Source organism: Euprymna scolopes, chromosome 12 (assembly GCF_053919585.1).
Source record: "Euprymna scolopes isolate OS-2025 chromosome 12, ASM5391958v1, whole genome shotgun sequence".
Lineage (NCBI taxonomy): Eukaryota > Metazoa > Mollusca > Cephalopoda > Sepiida > Sepiolidae > Euprymna > Euprymna scolopes.
This window is the reverse complement of record NC_136493.1, coordinates 24,554,755-24,572,645: the sequence shown is the minus strand read 5'-3', so window position 1 is coordinate 24,572,645 and position 17,891 is coordinate 24,554,755. Positions and strand designations below refer to the sequence as shown.

Sequence of the window (17,891 nt, the reverse complement as noted above, 5' to 3'; positions counted from 1 at the left end):
TCCCAGTCATTACTTCCTCCTTTGGAAACAGTGTAGTATCTGTTCATTAATTAGATGTACTTGCAAAAATATGCAACCACCAGAGGGAACATATTTTTTTGCTAAACTTAGTTTTTGCTCTATTCATTCATCATGATAGTATAGCACAATCACGTTGACACACCCGTTCTCGCCAGATCACCGAAGTTAAGCAACGTTGGCCTGGCCAGTACCAAATGGGTAACTATTTGGGAAGGCTAGGTGCTGTATGTATCTTCTAGGAAGGTTGGGCGTTGGGCCAGCATCCTCACCCTGTAAAAAGAACTCCTTGCTACAAAAGCATCCTCAAAGTTGTAGATAGCCTATGCCCCTCCAGGGGCTCAAGGGCTATGGATGAATGGATTCGTCATGATACTATCCTCCCAGGCATTATCTGCTCCTTTAGAAAGGTAGTGGTACTATGTTTGTTAATAGATACTCCCTCTGGTTGCATATCTTCGTTAGTCTTTAAGATATTTCTCCTCATTTTTTGCGTTAAACAAGTTGGAAATATTTCTAAACAGCTAAATCTTTCAACATGTATATTTTTTTTTTGCACAGAGGCGTCACTTATCAAGGACCAAAGGTTACTCGAGGATAATAATTAATAGATGTTGGTAGGCCGATGAGACAACAGTGATGATTGGTAGTGGTGGAAGTTGGGTAGGGTTTAATTATATAAGAGCTCAACAAGAACTTATTTATAGTAGACTTGAAAACAACCATGTTATAGTTAGCTAACTCCCCACCCAGGTTGCCCCTTGTGTGGGGTGAATAAAAGAAAATTAAAATGCACAAGCTTTATGAATTCAGAGTTGTTTTCCACGGAGGAAAACAAAGATTGAAGCAACATGTTGTAATCAGCTGGGAAGCAGCCCCATGGTAATGTGTTTTATTTTAACGAATATGGTGCTTTCAGGAAGACTTCTGCCTGCGTCTTAAGACCGACTGACTCATGCTCGACATAGAACCCTTCTCCACTTTGGTCTCCAAAGATCTCATTCAAATATTTGAATATTTTCAGTTCTAGGAAAGAAACGTTGTTTGCAGAATTATTTGTTTTTGTTTTAAGCGTAGAAAGAGAATATGAGAAATTGTTGGCAATGGTTGTAACTAGACAAGTATAGGGATTTCACTTTAACAAGGATATAAAGACAATAAAAAGAATTGCATTTGCTTGTCATAAAATCTCTCCTATAAATTTGCTTTTTTGTGTGCGTATTAATATTCATATTAACAAGTGAAGCATGCATGGTCCCCCGTGAGTGCACAGTGAACGAGGCATTAAAAAAAAAAAGACTAAGTTCAGCATCTGTCCCCCCCCCTCCCTCATTTAGCCCCAAAAGTCTCCAGGGGACGTCAAAACCTGGTGTAAATGAACAAATGGTGCAGTTTTAGGCCTTATCATATGTAAATTTGAGTTTTGGACTATGCAAAAAAAAGAAATGTCCATTATTTGCTCCCCGCACCCATTTAGCCCAAAAAGTGCCCAAGGCCTTAACATATTTTTAAATTTGAGTTCAGCGCCATGCAAAACTGCTAAATAGACATCCACAGAAAATTTTGAACAAATATGGTAAAATAGTTCTAAAAATGGAGTGTTTTTATTAGCCCTAAAAGAGCCCCTGGGGCACACACAAGAGTTATCGTGAAGTATAGACAAACAAAATTGCATAGAAATCAGTTAGTTACAACTTTTCAGAAAGTTTTATAAAAATCCAAGGCATCAATTTTTTTTAATAAGCACTAAAGTGTCAATTTTAGCCATTTTAACATGAAAGGCAACATCAGGGGGGCCAACCAAAGTTTTCCTGGAAAATCCGTTCTGTTACTTTTTTTTTACTCATATCATGCTTAATGTTTGTGCAAAATTTAAAAAAATTCCAAGGCGCAGTATACGGACTAACAAAGGTGAATTTACAGGCAATTTTGTCTTTTTTTTCTATTTATTTAAAAAGAAAATACAACTTTGTTATATATGGATCGTGCAATTGCATTCATCTGCAAAAGATTTTGCTAATTTGCATATTCCTTTAAACATTCATTTGAATTAATTCCCCATTAGTTTTACTTTTCGGTTTTCTTATGGGATGATCATCTTTAGTTAACTATTACATGTATATTATATTCATGCAGATATTCTACATGATTTATACTTGCGTAATATTTGCATAAAAAGGTTATAGTAAACACAAACCTCTTTCTATATATATTTATGTATATATATTTGTTAAAAAAATTTTGCCTACCAAACTCCTGTCAGTTTTTGGTCTACAGACATGAAACTTAATATATAGGGTATTTGAACCTATACAAAACTTTATATTTGAGTTTTAATGGGGGAAAATTGGTGCAAAAAATGTGAAAATTAAAAAAAAAAATGGAATTTGCCAAGTGATGGTCAAATGACAGCATTATGAATATGCATGCGTAACGTAATAGCTATTGGTTCATGTTTTAATTTTTAGCCTTGCAGCAAACATGTCTTTATAGATCAGGCGTTAACGTCAAAGGAAAAAGTAAATCGTAAACTAAGCGTTTTGGTTTTGATTCTTGGTGGTGGCACACAAGCCATTTTTTTTATTTTTTATTTTTTTAATCTTTTTTAATCATTACTATATATATGGTCCAATATAATATAATAATAAATACGAAATTTGTATTAATCAAAATATCATATTTAAGTGTATTTTACGACCGGGCAATGCCAGGCGACCTGCTAGCAATACCTATTGTTAAAATTTCACAATAAAAACGGGGATGGGGTGGCGAGGTATCCGAATTTCCACGAAAAGCTTCTACAACTTTTTATCCCCTTGGTAGAAAAGTAAATTAAGTAAAATATAGCCAAGTTATATTTTTGATGACTAGTATATGTATATATAGTTTTGCTGATATGATTCCAGTCTCCCAGACATCACCTTCCTCATTGGAGAGTGGCATACGTTCATACATAGTATATATACTAGCAATATGCAGTCTTTGAATACCTTAGGCATAAATGCAGAGTAGGGGTAATTGTTGACAGTGGTTGTAAATAGACGAGTCCAGAGATTACACTTTAATAAAGTTACAAAAAGTAATTGCATTTGTTCTGTTGTCATGAGATCATTTTATTACGCTTTACCTTCTCCTTTGAGAGGGTAGTGTATATTGTTGTTGTTACATCATCCTTTCAGGCATTACCTCCTCCTTTGAGGCAAGGCAGTATCGCATATGTTCGTTCATGGGGTATATATATATATATATATATATATATATATATATATATATATATATATATATATATTAGCAAAATATGTGACTAGTCTTTGAATATTCTTTCTTACTTTTGCTTTAAATAAATAAGTCAGAAATGTCGTCCGGAACTATTTTCGAACAACAAAATCCTTCCAGACCATCAGTATAGTTTATTGTTAAGAAGTTCGAAGTTCGGAGACTGCCGTTTAATGAAGTTGCAAAAAAAAAAAAAAAAAAAAAATGCATTACTGGTGTATATTGTGAACCGGACGTAGCTCAGCATTCGTTTGGCTTTGTCCGAAATGTGACGTCAACAGCCGGATTATGCTGAGAGTAGCCGATAAAATCACAACGCTACGACGTAAAAGAAAATAGAAAGCAGAATAAATGCCAAAATGTAGAAAAAAAAAGAGAGAGAGAGAGAGAGAGAGAAAAAAAAAACTTCCGTAATTTAGTGTTTTATTATTCATTTTAATAAATAATAACTGTCAAGAAAAGGTTAGAAGCAAAAATAAGATAAGCAGACGAGAAATTTGGTTAAAATTCTTAAGAATCAGAGACCACCCCTCCTCAAAAAAAAAAAAAAAAAGGTAAAATAAAGAAAAAAAAAATGATAAAACATGAAAAGAAAATGATGATAAAAATAAATAAATACAAAAAACAGCTGGAGAAAGTTCAAAAACAAAACTGTATGTCCCCAGAGGATGATGCGAACAGACGTGGCCTAAAGTGTTGCTGTTTACAGAAGAGGAAATCGGCAAAATGCAATGGCCGTAAGCGAAGACGATGAACACTGAAGTTGGTGAATGAAGATTTTGCCAAAGAGCAAAGTTATTTCTCCATTTTTTTTCATCCTTTCGTTTATTATTGTCAGTTAAAACTAAATCTGAATTGTTTTAGAACAACAGCTAGAAGTATGTATTCTTTGAAAACACAGACACCTTAAAGTGTAACAGAGCACGGATGGCAGCTATATGCAAATGACCAAGCCGGCTGTGCGCTGTGACAGCAGAAAGAAAAAGGACACATGTGTTTAAGACATAGGGTATTCGAAACGTGTTCGGGACATGAGAGAGTAGAAATGTGTTACACATATGGCCAGAGAGCAACACGGAAAGATGTGTCTTAAATATGGCCGGACAAAAACAGAGTACCACATGTTCAACACGGGAGAGTCTTGCAGGGCAAGAAGACTTATGCCCAAGAGACAAGGCATTATTCTGGAAGCACCTGTAAATAAATGTCTGTTATTTTTTTTTCAATTAAAAAAAAAAAGGGAGTTGAATTCTTTCTTTGGCTTTCTTTCCTTGCGACTGTCTGCATACAACGTGTGGGTCCCGAATGTTTACTTGTAAGGACTACGTTATGTAAGGATAAAAGAATAGAATCCCAAGAGAAGATATAGTACTTTATTTTGTTTATTTTTAATTTTAAGAGATTTTAGGGAGTACAATACTCGACACAGGCTTTTATTTGAAGATTTAAATATTTCAGATTTGTATTAAATTGGATCTATAGACATTGGTCACCAATTAAACAAAAGTCTCTGATTTTGAATTACTTCATGAGGCGTTTAAAGCCTTATACGTTACACATTGTAAATGAAAATCATTTAATTGATTTTGGTCAAGATTGGAATAAGGATTCTAGACATAAGGTTTAGTATCATTACCGTATATACTTGTGTACAAATCGCATTTCTGGGAGACAATTTTAAGGTTATTTTTGTGGGGTCGACTTATACATAGGTAATATTTTTGGAAATAGTGTTAAAGAGCGACTTGGCATTCGATCATAATATAGAAAATGCCATTTTATTTGTGAACTCGGTATATACCGGTAATCCTCGTAATTAATCATACTCCTTCTGAACCCCACTGCAGTGTGTTTGCCAGCATGTAAGCACATGTATGCTTTTCCAATGGGAGGCTTAATAATAATTGGAATAGTTCTCGCAATGTTCACTCTCTAGACGTGGCTATAGGCCTAAGTTCGATATAATGTATTCGGTGATGATATGACGTTTTTTTTAGTAGGTTAAGAAATGTAGTGTCTGTGATATGTCTTTATCCCCTAAGTTCAACAAGTTTTAACAATCTAATGACAACTATTTAATGAAATCATTTAATAGCACTTAACGCATACATTCACATTATTACGGTATATTACGGCTCGTGCAATGTATGCGTTTACGTTATTACGGTACATGACATAAATTATGTTTAAAAACAATGACTGCACCTGGAATCTACAGCATTTCATTGATCAGAATGTCTGATTAGCAACATTTTCGTTCGTTGCACGTAAGTGTGCAGCGGGTTGGTTCTCTAGAATGAAAATCGAATAGACGACACTTGTGTAAATGCACATATTATTGCTCACGGATGCCAAGAAATAATTTATAAGATGTCTTACAAAAAAAAAAAAAAAGGAAATTATGTGTGCAAGAACGAGCCATAAAACAGACCATTTAACTTGTCTAGAATCTACAGTCGACTTATACACACGTAATACTTAAAATGACACAAATTTTGGTCTTAAAATGCATATCGACTTATACACAAGATCGACTTATACACACGTATATCCGGTATAAGATGATGAATAATAGTTGGTTTTGTTGTAGGGCAAAAATAAAGTTAGGATTGAAAGAAAGAAAACCCCATTTAAACAGTATTTGTGTTTGACTGCAAAATAAATTATCATGTCAGACACATTGCAGTTAGAACTATATAATCATAAATATTAATAATATTTTATACGTACAGACACTAGTGTTTCATACTTTCGCAATCATCAGTGCAGGAAGTGACGATTGCTACTGGTCGAGAGATTCGAACCCAGCAACAATGTCAGCTTGACTCCATTTGCTAAGGAATTACCTTCAGGCCACTAACAATTGCCATGAGGATTGAGGGAAATTTAACACCTACAAATGCCAAATGCAAGCACAACATCAAACAGTCGAGACCATTTGGAAATACCAGGCGCTGTATGCAGAAGGACACCAACATCTACCTGCAAGAACTACAAAAACCTAACGCCTTCACCTCCCCTGACCTGTATAAATATGCAATTGGAGATCACTTGTGAATGTGATGTTCCCTTGACACTTCTTCCTACAGAGGAAGCTGGTTCAATGTGCTCAGAGCGAATGCCGTGCCTTGTTAAATGTTAGCCATTTTATCAAATCAAAATCATGTAATCGATTTTGATCAAAATTGGAAAAAGGATATTAGACACAAGGGTGAGTTTCATTATACATTTTTAGTTAAATCTTTGTCAGGGGGCAGAAAAGTGGTGCAAAACTGTTTTGTTTGAATAATTAATTTTACCGGTTCTGGAACTGGTATTCTTTTAGTATTAATATTTAGAAAAAAAAAAAAAAAATTAAATAAATAAATAAAGTAACTATTTGTTGACAAAGAGGGAAGAGTTGCTGTTTTCTATGTCAGTATCTATTCTAACAATTAGTTTTACCGGTCCTGGGACAGGTTTTCTTTTAGTATTAAGATTTAGAAAAAATAAAAATAAAGTAAATAATTGCTGACAAAGGGAGAAGAATTGCTGTTTCCTCGGTCAGAATCTATCCTTACATTTATCGCTGGCAAGTTTTTGATCTTGAAGTAGTATTTTTCTTTTAGCTTCTTACATCAAGTAGCTTCATGCCTTGTTGGGAGCAATTTCGATTAAAAAAAATAAAATAAAATAAAAATAAAAACTAATCCTTTCTGATTGCAATACAAAATGAAAAGCTGTCCAGAAGTATCGGAGGCATGTTCATATACTATTTATTACAAGGTAATTCCATAAATCCTAGCGATAGAGAAACTTTCCGGATATTGAAATAACATTTCTGGAAAAGATTAATCTTCGTAAATACGCACAAAATAAAAATAAATAGTACCCCCCCCCCACACACACAATAAAAGAAAAGGACTAATTTAGATTTTATAGAAAAAGAAATGGTGGGTCTGTCACCATTCAGCTGTCATCAGTTGGGTCTTACAGATTATATCGCTTATATATTCTCACCTTTAATCAATGTCGTCGTTTAAATTATAAGCATAAATCATTAGTGTTTTATCAGCTGGTGAGAAGAACACTTGCTTGCACTCAACTCTAACACTGCGTTGAAAGATTAACCAAAGTATCGATTATATTGATCACGTTCGTACATGTATTGATAAAGTTTAGCCATCTGTCCTATCCTTCTCTTCTAGCCACATCATCACTTATAGTCGTGTGTATTAGTTTTACATAACAAGAAAAGGTCATGTTGATGGTAACATCACAATTTAGACAATGACTTTAAAGAAATGATAATAAAAAAAAACAAGAAAAAAAAAAAAAACCCGCAGCAGCTGCTACTATTTCCTTCTAGAATTGTTTAAACTTGTTTTATGTTGCTAATATTTTTTGGGAGGTGGGGGACGTTATGACAGATGGCCTTACTTTGCTTAAAGCGATTACGTGATGAACTATAAAAATAACCAAGTTAACTACTACTACTAATTATTATTATTATTATTATTATTATTATTATTATTATTATTATTATCTAAATATTAGTTTACTTGCCCGTATGTCCAGTGTAAAAAAAGACATCATCATCGCAAACATTAATTAATGAGAAACAAATTACCTCCCTTTACAGTCGCTCTTTAGCAGTTAAAAATCATTAAAACCATTTCCTCTCCAAACATTTAAAAAAACAAAAAACAAAACAACAAAAAAACAAAAACAAAAAAAAAAACAAAACAAACAATACAAAACATGGCTGTCTGTTTACGGTTTCAAATTGGCTATTTTATTTTATAATTAAAAAAAAGTCATGTTGAGGAGACTAAGTTTTTTTAATTAATTATTAAAAAAAATAAATGTGCAAGTGAATTGACATCTGTTACTTTATAATTTGTATAAAAAATATTCAGAAAAAAATCTCAAAACAAAACAATGCTTCCAATTCAAAGGTTTTTGTGAGCACAAACGAAACGAAACAAACAAACAAACAAACAAACAAAAAACATTTTCGTCATGGATCCTAATTTGCGGGATAAAATCCTTAGAAGTCATCAAGATAATTTCTACAGGCACAAAACAAACAAAATATAACTTTAACACAATAATTTCAAACAACTCTCGTTGGCGGCAATCATAAGTGCGAATTCTTTTGATAGTATAGCAAAAACAATAATAACGGAATTCCAGTTTAATCCTGATTTAAAGCAAACATTCAAAGCCTAATTTTGGAAAGACACATTCCAACATGAATTCAGTAGGAAGGATGATGGCTGGAAATTACGTTTGTTCCTATTTACAATGCCTCCCCACGGGACAGAGTTAGATACCAGAGTCGTTTTTTAACGTGGAGAAAAGGAACACAAATAAAAATTGTCTCAGTCGTGAAGGATTTCTCCTCCACTGACAGAACAAGAAATTGAAGTGCAGCATCTGAAGAACAGATACTACACTTTGAGGTGTTTATTTGCTCCCTCACTGAGCAAATTAGGCACAAGGCCGATTTTTAATGTGAGGAGTGAAGGGGAAATGGGGACCAACTCCCCGGGGAGTAGGGGAGCTGGATAGTGACAATTGGTATGAAGGGTTTCCCCTACATTGACCAAAGTCTTATATGTGGGGTTTCCCCCACATATGGTCTTTGCTTGCAGTATCTGCCGGAACAGATACTACACTTTGAAGTATTTATTTGCTCCCCCACCGAGCAAATTAGGCACAAGGCCGATTTTTAAAGTGAGGAGTGAAGGGGAAATGGGGAGCAACTCCCCGGGGAGTAGGGGAGCTGGATAGTGACAATTGGTATGAAGGGTTGCCCCTTCATTGACCAAGGTCTTATATGTGGGGTTTCCCCCACATATGGTCTTTGCTTGCAGTATCTGCCGAAACAGATGGTATTTATTTGCTCCCCCACCGAGCAAATTAGGCACAAGGCCGATTTTTGATGTGAGGAGTGAAGGGAGGGGGAAGGGGAAAAGGGGACCAGCTCCCGAGAGGTGGGAAATGGGAGCTGGTTAAAGGTCAGGCATGTGGGGTTGCCCCCACATCTGGTCTTTGCTAGTCATAGCTTGCAGTATCTGCCGAAACAGATGGTATTTATTTGCTCCCCCACCGAGCAAATTAGGCACAAGGCCGATTTTTAATGTGAGGAGTGAAGGGAGGGGGAAGGGAAAAAGGGGACCAGCTCCCGAGAGGTGGGAAATGGGAGCTGGTTAAAGGTCAGGCATGTGGGGTTGCCCCCACATCTGGTCTTTGCTAGTCATAGCTAGTCCTAGCTAGTCATAGCTTGCAGTATCTGCCGAAACAGATGGTGTTTATTTGCTCCCCCACTGAGCAAATTAGGCACAAGGCCGTTTTTAATGTGAGGTAAAAACCAGCTCCCCTAAAAGTAGGCAAAAAGGGGGCACTCTGGTTACCAAAAATAATAATTGTCCCAGTATAGAGGGTTTCCCCTCCATTGACTGGTACAAATTATCTTAAGTGCAGCATCTGCCGAAACAGATGGTGTTTATTTGCTCCCCCACCGAGCAAATTAGGCACAAGGCCGATTTTTAATGTGAGGAGTGAAGGGAGGGGGAAGGGAAAAAGGGGACCAGCTCCCGAGAGGTGGGAAATGGGAGCTGGTTAATGGTCAGGCATGTGGGGTTGCCCCCACATCTGGTCTTTGCTAGTCATAGCTAGTCATAGCTTGCAGCATCTGCCGGAACAGATGGTATTTATTTGCTCCCCCACCGAGCAAATTAGGCACAAGGCCGATTTTTAATGTGAGGAGTGAAGGGAGGGGGAAGGGAAAAAGGGGACCAGCTCCCGAGAGGTGGGAAATGGGAGCTGGTTAATGGTCAGGCATGTGGGGTTGCCCCCACATCTGGTCTTTGCTAGTCATAGCTAGTCATAGCCTGCAGCATCTGCCGGAACAGATGGTGTTTATTTGCTCCCCCACTGAGCAAATTAGGCACAAGGCCGTTTTTAATGTGAGGTAAAAACCAGCTCCCCTAAAAGGGGTCACTCTGGTTACCAAAAATAATAATTGTCCCAGTATAGAGGGTTTCCCCTCCATTGACTGGTACAAATTATCTTAAGTGCAGTATCTGCCGGAACAGATGGTATTTATTTGCTCCCCCACCGAGCAAATTACGCACAAGGCCAATTTTTAATGTGAGGAGTGAAGGGAGGGGGAAGGGAAAAAGGGGACCAGCTCCCGAGAGGTGGGAAATGGGAGCTGGTTAAAGGTCAGGTATGTGGGGTTGCCCCCACATCTGGTCTTTGCTTGCAGTATCTGCCGGAACAGATACTACACTTTGATCTTGGCTGGAAGGCCAAGTACAGTTTGATGAGGAGACTTCGAAAACTTGGTACTATTGAACAGCAACGCCATACAAATTTTAATTTACTTAAAAGACTAGGAGATTTCATATTTTTTAACAAAACGGTAGTGCAGTTATCGGACATTTTTGGTGACTTATCATCATTATTATTTAACATCCGTTATAATTGTGAAGTGTTCCTTGGTTAGGACAACAAAATTAAAAAAAAAAAAAAAAAAAATCGTCTTTGCAAGCCAACAACCGCCTGGTTTTAGATCACCATCACCACTGACACCAACCTTCGTCTGTCTGTCTCTCCTTCAAAATCCTTTCTTGCTCCTCCTTTGAGCGAGTTATCATAACAAATTGTTTGAAATTAAAGAAAAGTGAGGTACTGGCACAGTTTAATCAAAACATTAAAAAATGAAAATATCGAAAAGAAGGCTATATTACACTATTCGTTTTGGACTGAAGATCTCTGAAAAAAAAATTAATTTAATTTGATCGAGTAGTTTTTTTTGTTTTTGTTTTTTTTTTTCAGCGGAAAAACACATTTTCATGAGAGTGCGTTGAAGTCAGCCATTATAGAAATTTTTTAACACGCTACGCCGATACTCCCTCCCCATCTTTATTACTAGCTTTTCTTCCTAAAAATCAAACCTTTTGCTCGGTATCATAACAAATTGTTTTTTCGCTGTAAAAAAAACAAAAAAAAACTACTTGATGAAATTAAGTAATTTTTTTTTTCGGGGAACTTCGTTCAGATACGGACAATATACTCTTTTTTTTTTTCGATATTCTCATTTTTTAATGTCTTTATTAAACTGTACAAGCACCAAAAGGGATAACGATGATTTTGTTATTCATGCTGGAATTGTTTCGCCTGAAATCGCTCACAGAGGATAAATTCGAATGCCTGATTTTCGTCGTAGGATTACAATCTCCAGACAACGTTGACATATGCACACGTCGGCTGCCTATGTTGGAAAAAGTCAAAGAAATGACAATGCAAACTCTGATGACAAAATGTCAACGTTTAATAAACCTTAAACGAGACATAACAATGGTGCAGTGTGAACATTCTATTAATCCATCTTTTTCCAGGAAAATATCTGACTGGAAGGAGAAAGCCTAACCAGAAGGACACAGTGAAGGTGTAAACCAACTTAAACTCTACAAGTAGATATCCACATCAAACATCATGCGGGCACCATATTTCAATATAAGTGGAAATCAAGGGAAATAACTCTGAAAGCGTAGGATTGTTTTCCCTGAGAGAGGGAGAGAGAGAGAGAGAACAGACAAAGATGGCAGACTTGCTGCACTTCCATTTCTTGTTCTCTTTCGATGGAGGAGTAGTCCTTCATGACTGAGACAATTTTTATTTTTGTACCTTTTCTCCACGTTAAAAAACAACCCTGGTGTCTAACTCTGTCCCGTGGGGAGGCATTGTAAATAGGTACAATATTCTTGTAAAGTTATTTGGTGTTAATGCAGATAGTGATCCGCGCTATTTTATAAAACGTATTTCCACGTTTAATTAAAGTTTTATGATATGTTTTTTTTTTTTTATTCAATTGTAAGGTTAAAGTACAAAATATGTACAAAATACCCTCCCCTCCCCATGTTAAGAATGGCTTTTTAAATAATAACGTTATTATTTTAGCACGGATCACTCTCTGCATGAGTACCAGTTATTTTTTTCTATTGTTAATTAATAGTTTCATCCTCATATAAAATGTTTTTGCTAATTCTCATAACCAACAGTAAATGACATTCTAACAAATATATAAAATGCTAATAAATAAAGTACGCTCCAAGTGCGCTTGAAAGCCAAATCACAACGTAATATTAGGAAAAAAAATATTTTACTTGCTTGAAATTTATAATTTAAATATATTTCAAAGTCAAACTCCATCCTCAGTATGTTGTTTTCTTTTTCTTTTCTTTCTTTCTCCTTTCTTGCCATGTTGTAAAGTTAAAGAAAGAAAAGTTTGTTTGTAAAGAGCCGTGCGTTGTCTCTCGGCGGTTGTATTTTGAAATGTTGGAACTGTGCGCAGGCAACGCGAGAATAACGTCAAGGGTGTGAGTTCTATTATTGAAATTAAAATCAACGCTTCTATAATGGACCTCCAGTCTTGAAGATAAAATGCTGTTTGGTTTAACGCCTGAGTGAAGTACCACATATTTATTTAGGAGTACACATGGTAGTGTCATCTCATGATCCAGAAGGGGGACGGGGTCAATACCATCATCTTGGCTGATAACTGCTGTCATGTAAGTATAAGGTTATCAGTGGAAATAAAGGGAACTTGGTCCTGAATATGACCTTAAACTAATTCGGTGGTGAGGTTCCAGCTTGCAGCCTTTGGGAAGTGTGAAGCCATCCCATAATTGCCATTGCTCCCAGGTCCACTCTGGAGTGGTAGTACCTGTAAGGGTCCTAACTATGGGTTGAATAGAAACCGAATTGAAAAAAACAAACAAACAAAAAAAAAAACATATATTCTATTAAAAAAATTTTCTTAAAAATTACTGGATTCGGCATTAAATTACCTGAAAAGGGTTAATACACCGAAAAAAAAAAAAATAAAAATAAAAAAAAATAACAAAGGGAACTAACTCTAAAAAGGATAGGGTTTACTCTCTTGGAAGACAGAACGGACCAAGATGGCGGACTCAAATTATTTACAATTATCATTCTTGTAAAGTTATCATTTTTTTTTTTTTCTATTGTTAAAAATAGTTTCGTATTCATACAAAGAGTTCGTGCTAATTCTTATAACTAGCAACAAATAACATAATTCTTACGAATGCAACAATGATATAATTTTTTTTTATCCATCTTACCTGGTGCATTTGGATTGACTGGTTTAACTCCGTCAGGATTAAACGCTACTTTCTCTTTCTCTTCCTCTTCGAATTTAACCACCTTGACTTGCCGTCCTTTCGGTTTCTCTTCATGATCCATCTGAACGACATCCTTTATCGGAATTTGAAAATTAGAATCTTTAGCATCCTTAGACTCTACTGCATCCTTGTCTTTGTTTTGCAAAACAGGTTTCGCAATGAACGCATTATGTTGCGGATCTTCGTTCTCTTTATTGTTATTGTTATGATGGATGTTATTGCTGCCTTCTGTGTTCTCGGCGCTCTTCACGGCCCGTTCACCAATACTGTTTGACTCCTGGAAGGCAAAGAACCGCCGATCGTGGTACGCCAACACGAAAACCATGAAAAACCACAGTGTTGGAATTCCTATGATGGCCTTGAATATAAGACTGCGTCGTCGCCGGAACAAACTAGCCATCGCTTTTTCCAGCTGTTTCTATCGCAAGAGCTGCGGAGAGTTCCTTGAAGATAAAATTCCGATGAGGCTAAAGTTGTGTGGCCATCATCATACTACCTGCATCATCTGGAAGAGGAATGAAAAGGTAGCATAAGATGTCTTTAAAACCGAAGTCAAGAAGCAGTGCTTCTTAGAAGCACACACACACAAAAAAAAAAGAACAACAAATTTATTATATTTAAAGGGAAGATTATTTTCTTGGGTACTTGTAAAGTTTAATTAAGACATTAAAAAACGAAAATATCGAAAAAAGGTTATATTGTACGAATCCGTTTTGGACTAAAGATCTCCGAAAAAAAAAAAAAAAAAAAAAAATCCACTTATTTTTTTATTTTTATTTATTTATTTATTTATTTTTTTTTACAGCGAAAAAACGTTTTTATGACAGCACGTTGAAGATAGACATCTTAGAATTTTTTGCAACACGCCACGGGGAGATAACTCAATGTAAAGCGCCAACACTCTCTCCCCATCTTTAATACTAGCTTTTCTTCCTAAAATTCGAACCTTTTGCTCGGTATCATGACAAATTGTTTTTTCGAGGGGGGGGGGGGAACAACCCCAAAACTACTTGATGAAATTAAGTGAAATTTGTTTTCAGAGAACTTCATTCCATAACGGATACGTACAATTTAAACTTTTTTCAATGCTTTCATTTTTTAATATCTTGATTAAATTCTACAAGTACCATTTCTTTTTATTATGTAATCACGATTTGTTTCTTCAAAATAATAAAAAAAAACTGGTGATATAGAAACAGCAATAATAATTAAAATGAATAAAATGCTTTTTTTATTTAATCATACGTATATTACCATCAAAACAGCTCAGTTTTAAATCAATAATACAACAGTCTTTTTAAATAAGCTCTCTCTTTGTCACTCTCTATATATAAAAGAATTGTAAAGATAAATATAAATATTATTTTAAAATTATTACTTTTCAAGATAATAAAAAGCTCAACATGCTAGATAGAGCAATTAAATTTTTGATGGATTTATAAATATTGTAATTTATTAAGTTTTTAATTTTCATCATATATATATATATGTGTGTGTATATATATATATATATATATATATATATATATATATATATATATATATATATATATATATATATGATGAACACTTCTTCAGTGTTTTCACACTGAAGGAGACCGAAGTATCGGTTGCAAATCATGTGCTTTTGAAAGAAACATTTTCGGGTTTTTTTCGAACGACTTTTTGTATTCCTACACGTCAACAAATACAGAAAAGATATAAACATTTATGTATTTTTCGTGTTTACTTTTTATCCATATATATATATATATATATATATATATATATATTAGTGTTGGGACGATTAATCGGAATCGTAAAAATCAGAACATTTGGGGGCATCGAAATAGGTATTGGAATCGGAAATGTTGGTGCCTATTTTTCAATGCCGAGTTGATTCTTTTAATCGTCTTTTTTTTTTTTTATTTTGTTTAAAGTAAAATCTTCCATCGCTGGTAATAATGATAAATTAGTAAATATTCATTGATTTTAAATTACCAGTAAAACTAAAATCGATAGATCATCCTCTATAAGTGTATTTTGACGTTTAGGAAAACATCTGCTTATTTAACGTGTTTTTTATGAAAATCGGAGAAAATAACAATCTTATAGTTAAATAATTAGAGGTTTATAGAGAATCGGAATCGAGAATTAAGCATGGAATCGGTAATCGTATTGGAATTGGGAAAAATATTGGAAACGTCCCATCACTAATATATATGGTTTATGACTGGTTTCTTCTGTGGAAAATAACCGTTCCATATAAGTTAACAAATTTACCGAATTTCCATTACTAACGATTACTATATTGTCCAATTTCTACAGTATACTCTTTAACCCTTATCCTCGAGTGGCCTATTGGCCTTGATAAGTCGCGATGCCTATCTATGTAAAATAATAATAAAAAAAAAACATTTGGAAGTCGCCTGGCGAGGCTTTGTGGTGTTAACCCACCATCTGTCTGAAACATTAGCATGTTCAGTGTAGCGACATTGTAAATTTGTTTATATTAATTAAAATATATCTTGCACTTCTTTTATCGAGCCCTCTTAATAATCTTGTTTAAATTCATTAGTTATCGCTCTTGAATATCTATAACCTGGAGTATATAATAAAAATTACAATTAAATTTACCAAAATGATCCAAGATGGTAAAATTAAAGTATATCACAAATATTAAAGAATTAATATTTATAAAGTTATCTCAGCCAGATGTAAAAGCTCAATAAAACCAAATAGGAAATAGAGCTTATAATATGAGCAAACATGTTAATAAAATATGTTAAAAAACACTTTGAAATGAGTTAAAAACATATTTAATCTGAAAAGGAAACACTAGATAAATGGATAGTCCTTAATCCGCGGAGTTTCAAAGAAATACTTTCCTTCTCATCAGAAGGTAGGAATTAGCAAAATGCGGGATCGGATTTTGCATGCAGAAGTATTTGATGAAACAACAAGTCAAAGATCTTACTTGAAAACAAAAAAAGTGAAGCAGAGGGAATATGGTGAAGAAAAAGGTGATTACACATTAATGGATAGTGTGGTGAGAGATAAAAAAATCCAGTTACGGTAAATCTATATATAATATAAAGCTGAACGTCCGTGTGTGTGTCTGGTCACGAATAGGCTCCTATATGGTTTACTATTATAGAAAACTGATCACATATAATAATAGAAGATGTATCGAGACACAGGAATGGGTAGGTTTAATCTGGCATAATGATGATTCATTAAAATTGTGGGGTCTGCGTACGCGCCTGGTCCACAAAGTATGGAAATAAAAAAATTAAAAAAAAAAAACGTTTACAAGTATTTTTTATATAGATGTACATAAGAATACTTTGATAAGTATGTTTTAACTTAAATAGGGATGGTATAATAAAATTGTGGGGTCTGCGTTTGCGCTTGGCCTCCATAGAATGGAAATAGGCACAAACTTTAATAAAGACTTTTCATATCTATCTGCGTAAGTATACTTTGATAATTATGTTTCAGTTTGACGAAATATGGTATAATAAAATTATGGGGTGTTCGTTCGCACCTGACCTCCATAGAATGGAAATATGTCACAAAGTTTAACAAGGTTTTTTAATATAGATCCACAGAATATTGTGATAAGTGTTTCAGTGTGAACAGGTATGGTATAATAAATTCTGGGGTTTATCTATTTTATTTTTACTTTAATCATATTTTGCTTGGGTTTTGATACCCCCGAATTCGAAGCTATCTCTTTACAACTCTTCCTTTTCATAACCTATCATACTTTCATAAATCAGAGTCCATTTTCTGCAGGCTGTTTTTGAACCCAGTCAACGATGGGTACTTTTGCTAGTATATATATATATATATATATATATATATAAGATATATATATATATCTTTACTATTATATAAAAGTCACTATTAACATAAAACAACATTACAGGACCACATGGATTTTTAGAAATTTGAAACACCAATTTGATAAAAAAATTTGTTCTCAAAATATATGATGGAACACAGCCTCACACATTAGATCACCGTGTAGAAGTTTTTACTAAAAAAGTAAGATTTACTATTGAAGAAAAAAATTAATAAAATCCGTATCTCTACTGTTATATACAAATCACTGTGTGTGTGTGTGTGTGAGTGAGTTCCTTCCTCATATGTTCCGAAACGGCTGAGCTTATATTTTGAAAATTTCACACAAAGGTAATTTACATTTCTGGCAGTGTTTATAGGCATGTTTTGTACAGAAATTCACCTGATAAGTATCGAAAACCGAAAAAATCCGATCTTAAAAATAGCCTTTCTTCTCTTATAGATAAAAAAAAATAATTTTTACAGGGGAATATTTTACGTTACACCAGCAAAGGTAACACCGGTGCAACATAAAATATTCCCCTGTTAAAATTCTTCCTTTTTATCCATAAGAAA

At 34.5% G+C, this 17,891-nt stretch overlaps 1 protein-coding gene across 6 annotated transcripts in view; it reads right to left on the bottom strand.

Moving 5' to 3' along the window:
- The window catches only part of LOC145291201 (polypeptide N-acetylgalactosaminyltransferase 5-like), a 568,917-nt gene that overhangs the window by 223,590 nt on the left and 327,436 nt on the right, over nucleotides 1-17,891 (bottom strand). For all 6 annotated transcript variants that reach the window (XM_080136781.1, XM_080136784.1, XM_080136785.1 and 3 more), the window contains exon 3: nucleotides 13,431-13,995. In XM_080136781.1, coding sequence (XP_079992907.1) covers nucleotides 13,431-13,890 — 460 coding nt within the window. In that variant the 5' untranslated portion in view covers nucleotides 13,891-13,995. The remainder of the gene's footprint in view (nucleotides 1-13,430; nucleotides 13,996-17,891) is intronic.